The sequence below is a fragment of the Saccostrea cucullata genome, unplaced genomic scaffold (assembly GCF_032062105.1).
Source record: "Saccostrea cucullata isolate Sc308-1 unplaced genomic scaffold, CSIRO_AGI_Scuc_v1 ctg168, whole genome shotgun sequence".
Classification (NCBI taxonomy): domain Eukaryota; kingdom Metazoa; phylum Mollusca; class Bivalvia; order Ostreida; family Ostreidae; genus Saccostrea; species Saccostrea cuccullata.
The window spans coordinates 382,277-387,501 of NW_026938891.1; the positions used below are offsets into that span (position 1 = coordinate 382,277).

Consider the following 5,225-nt stretch of genomic DNA (forward strand, 5'->3'; position numbering starts at 1 on the left):
GTTTGAAAATCAAAGGATTGGGAGAAGAGGATGGGTGGGCTTGGAACCATCTCTCGCTGGATCGTATAGTTATACAATCTTTATGGGGATTAGTTACTTCACTTGGAGCATGAATTTTATTTCACTGTCTAATAATCTCAATGTTTATTTCAATTTATGATACAATTACTGACATAATCGACCGAGTTTATAATAACACAATCCAGTGCAAAGCCCCTGTGATAATCTAGTTAGTTTATGGAAGCTGTGAAATGAACAACATTGCATCGAGAGTGTGCAGTAAAAAGTTTCGAACAGTTGACCTGTAATTCTCAGATGAATGACAGCACGGTAGTGTGACTCAAAGAAAGGTATAAGAAATTACACCTGAACCAAAACTCTGATACAATTGTTTACCAAAATACTATGCAAAAACTGATCACTTCGCGTGAGTCACGGGCGCTGATGGACTTTTCATAGATTAACCTTATTTGGAGAGAAGAAAGCTTTGTTACTATATTTAGATTTCCAATTCCTTGGAAGGCCAATATTCTTGTTTTGTTTCCATATTTGTCTACATTTTAGATGTAAGGTTCCATTTTAATGGTAAACAGCTAAATACATTGTATAAGTATACTGTATAGTAAAAACAGGTACCCGTTGTAAATACCCGTATTTTGATACATGAACATGAGTCATGTTCATTTTAAAGTTTTACTTCGGTCTGTACATGCATTTCTTGAGGTGTGATTTAAACGGGTAGATGATCTCATGGTTTAAACACCATATTATCTTTAGATAGGTGCCCGAGATCTGATACCCACAATATTCTATTGACCCCGGACCCGGATGTTATTTTATTTAATTGATAATACTGTTGGAATAGTGAATACAGCCTCTTTGAACATATACATTATTAAAAAACTGTCGATACATTTAAAAGGTGTGTTCAATATAATCAGATAATCACAGATAAAAATGTTTCGCAAAAAAAGAATATCTATAAATTAATCAGACTTATTTTTCATAGTCGCCTGGTCGGTCTTTGTTTATAATTAATTCGGCCGATCAGGATACATGCCCTAATTGATTGCAGTGTAAAGAGTGCATATATCGATGTAACGTCCTCAGTGATTATGCCGCAAAATCTCGAGTATACTGTCCGCCTGGACATCTAAGTTAAATACTGTATTTAAAAATATAAACATATTGGAAAACCCTATGGTGTCAGGTTGACAATACTCCGGTCATTACCCTAACCTTCAACAATATATAAGTAATGCATTTAAAAAAAACCATGCAGATGGGAAGATACTTTAAAGAAATCGATCGTGAAACTGCTCTACCAGAACTTGTGACTCATCTCTCAGCTGATTGTTTTTCATTGATTTTACTTAAGACGATGTTTTTGACGGTAGATAATTCCTTGATTTATCGCGCGAAAGAGTTCCCTTCACCGCTGTCTAGGTCACACATGTTTACCTTTAATGGTAATATGTCAATAAAGCCTTAAACTCTGTCAAGGATTTTACACAGATTAGAATCATTTAATTGAGAAGTATATGACAATATAACTTTAGATTTAACACTTATCTATCTCATTTAAATTGCTTTTTCCGGACAGTGACTTATTTCCTAAGATCAGCTAAGGATACAGGTTGAGTCGCGTGGTTAATCTCCGATAATAACGGCTGATCCATTGAAATATCTAGTGTCTTATTTATTTAGTGCATTACATCACCGTTATTTCATATTTATAAACATATGCACAAATATAGCTACTCATAAGTAAAGGTATATAACTTGTACAAGCATTGCCTTCTCGGACACTTGCAATGGCCAGATATGTCGGTCAATCGCACACTTAAGGAAAGCCACAAAATCCTGTTACACTTTTTATATGTGTAGTATAATATAATAGGACATACATTGTACTCTAGCCATGGGATACTTCAGATATCAAATATTAAATGGGCATTTCTGTGCGCAATAAATTAATTATGCATACTTGATATTTCAATTACAATGTAGTATATAATAACAATATTAACAAAGTTCCAATACCTTTTCGACTGCACAAATTATGCATATCATTGGATAAATGATTTTTTTAAAATAAAAACTACCAAGGATATAGTAATGGTCTTCAGAAGAAATTATGTAAATAATCAGAAATAATAAAGCTGTAATAATTAACACATAATTCACTGTCTACCGAGTCCACAAAACCACAAGATTTCATTGACCAATCACTACAGAGCGAAACAGCCTCAAATCAACATACAGCGATAGACCGACTTGGCCACGTTCCAGAAAGAACCGGATTGTCAACAAAAGCGTTGACTCCGCCCCCATTGCAGTCAGTTGACATCGAGAGTGGTATAAATAGGGATAATGAAAACAGATAGTCTATAACCATTCTATTACTTGGAGAGAGATCATAAAATATTTCAATTCATCAGTTTTGTTGCAACTTTCTATTTTCTAGATTTGGATTTAGCTGTTTGACATAATTGTCTTATTAAGGTATGTATACTGTTAATTTGCACAATTGCTGTTTCATCATATTTTTTAATAATTATGTAATGGTGTAATAATATTAAAGTATTGCGTTAGACATGTTGTAATGTTTGCCTACAGCAATAAATGATATTCGTCACCTCTTCAAATTATTACTTGAGGACAATGCATAAAACAAATAAGTACTAATTATGAATCAACGATGATGTAATATGTCGAGTCTCAAGAAAAAAGAAATACAATATCGTGTCTTAAGAAATTTTATTACCTGGACAAATGCCAGACCGATGTTTAGAATACTTGCACATCATAGGAAAAAAACTTTTAGAATTGACATTGAGATGATATGAAAGTAACTAAGGTTTAAAACTTGATGACTAATAGATCTTATCTTTTATCTTTGCAGCCAGAAATGCTTCTAAACCAGGAAAGCCCAAAATTTATCGAAAGAATGACTTGGATCAACTCACTGCCAATGGTAGCCACTCTGATAAACGGCCGCCATGTCATCATCGACTTCATGACAGAACAGCAGCTAACGGAGACTTACTGTATGATCCAGGAAGCCGCCCAGCATGGAGACGGCTACGGAATCGACGAATTCGACTCCGAGAAAGACTTCCGACGAGAAATCGAGGGAAGTGACTGCTTTGCTGTGATTTGCAAAGAAAGTGGCGAACTGTTAGCTGGTTTCATCTTAGCCGTCAGCAAATTCTATCGTGGAGCTAATGGAGTGGTAGATCCTTTCATCATCGTCAAACGCTCCGAGAGAAACCAGAAACTTGGCGAATTCTGCATGAGAAAGGCCATCGCCTTCTCCGAAAAGATCGGTTACATGGGCATGTACGTGGACACTTTCTCCAACAATATTGCCGTCCGGCGAATCATTGAAAAGATTGGAGACTTTCAGCAAGTTGGATTCCTCCCACTGGGGGGCAAGCTAAAGAGTGGACAATTGATCGGGTCTGTAATATACTACCGCGATCTGTCCCCAATAAGTGACACGTGAACTGTCTCGATCGAAGATGGACTTAATACCCAATTAAGCCCAAATTGGTGAAAACTTTTGAAAACCTACTGCTTGAACAAATCGGGCTTCGGCGCGCTCCGCTCCAAAGCAGCAGAGTGACATTATTCGAGTAGCCAGAACGTGCAAAAGAACAGAGCATTACTGTGACATTGAAGGAATCGAAAGTTTCAGACTGTTAAAGATTGATTTCAGTCAAGTACTAGTATTTATATCAGACCGTCACAGTAACTGTATATACTTGATACCAGAAATGTTCTTTGCTTCTGGTGATACCACAAGCTGTATTCAGTAGTCCAACAAATCTTGGTACTGCTTTATTATGTCAAAACAACAATGTTCAACAATTTCTTGTTTACATGAAATAAAAACGAAGTAAACATATATATATGTCTGTATTTTATCATATTCACAGGGAACGCGAGGGAAATTCACATAATTATTAACAAAGGAAGTAATAGAAAAAAGAATTATTTTAACGGAGAGAAGTTAAGTTAAACTTAACAAATATCAAAGTATTTGTTTTGAATGGCAATACAGGATTTTAAATGCTACGTCTAAGCAAAAATATTATTTGACCTTTCAACGGTCGAAAAATATTTAAAGGTCTCATTCAAAACTGGAATATTTGATTTTTCTAGTGTAAATATTTTCTTGCCTGCTAAAACTACTTTGGTTAAAGGATAAGCGCATGAAGTTAATATTATCTGGTAATCATGTCATCATGTACTCTAGCCTTGCTAGTTCAAAATACCGAGGTTTCTATGCTTTTTGGAGATAATGACTGCATATGTCAAGGACAAATTAACTGTCTTGCTCTCATTTCCATAAGTAAACGTAACACGACTAGTTGAGGAGTTGTCACTGTTGCACACGCAAATGATGCATTTGTATGAAAGATTTATGTTAATGCAGTCCCGAATAGCACACACCACGGCTCAATAAAATAGTAATTGCCTCGATTAACCAGAATCTGAAGTTTTTATCTCTACTCAGATATGAAAACATCTGAATTATGCAAAACTAGTTTTTGGTTTGTATATTAAGTCCTGCATGAATTATTAATAACTTAATTGTATATTCCTAAGACTCAAAATGACTCATCTTAAGCAAAATTAATTCTAAATACAGGGGTACTTTATCATCAGAAAGGGTAAAAAGACTCCTGAAAGTCATACCTACTAATATATCTAGAGCATAAAGAATTGTAAGAATTTTTATAATAGCATTATCTTTCTGATACAGTTTCTTGGATTCTTGACATTCTTTTAAAAAAAGATTGTTAATACTCTATATTGCATATCATATTAAAGAATAGTAGGCGTCGTGCTTTAATCTAGAATTACACACATTAAAATAGTTAAAAAGTAACATTTGTTACATAAAGTAGTTAAATAAATTATAAAACTTGTAAACGTGCTCCACATGTATCAATAATTTTCATATAATGATAAAAATTGACTTCTGGTTTTATTTCAAAACAAATTCCATGCCATGATCATGTCTGAAGCATTAAAGAATACCAAAAAGCAGAGCCATGATTAGATAATATAAAGCAATCTATTTTAGTCCATCATGTCTGGAGTATTATAGTATACCAAAACAGATGGATGGTACCGTAATAAGAAGCGGTATATTTTCGTATGATACGGCCTACCGTGACTGCCAGATAAAGACTGCATAACTTTAATTAATCAAA

The 5,225-nt window shown here is 34.4% G+C and overlaps 1 protein-coding gene across 1 annotated transcript; it reads left to right on the plus strand.

Moving 5' to 3' along the window:
- Positions 1 to 2,405: 2,405 nt before the first annotated feature.
- LOC134251675 (uncharacterized) lies at positions 2,406 to 3,910 on the plus strand. The gene is made up of 2 exons (XM_062734080.1): positions 2,406 to 2,505; positions 2,906 to 3,910. The coding sequence occupies exon 2, from the start codon at positions 2,912 to 2,914 to the stop codon at positions 3,506 to 3,508; it is 597 nt and encodes a 198-aa protein (XP_062590064.1). The 5' UTR covers positions 2,406 to 2,505; positions 2,906 to 2,911; the 3' UTR covers positions 3,509 to 3,910.
- The last annotated feature ends 1,315 nt before the right edge of the window (positions 3,911 to 5,225 follow it).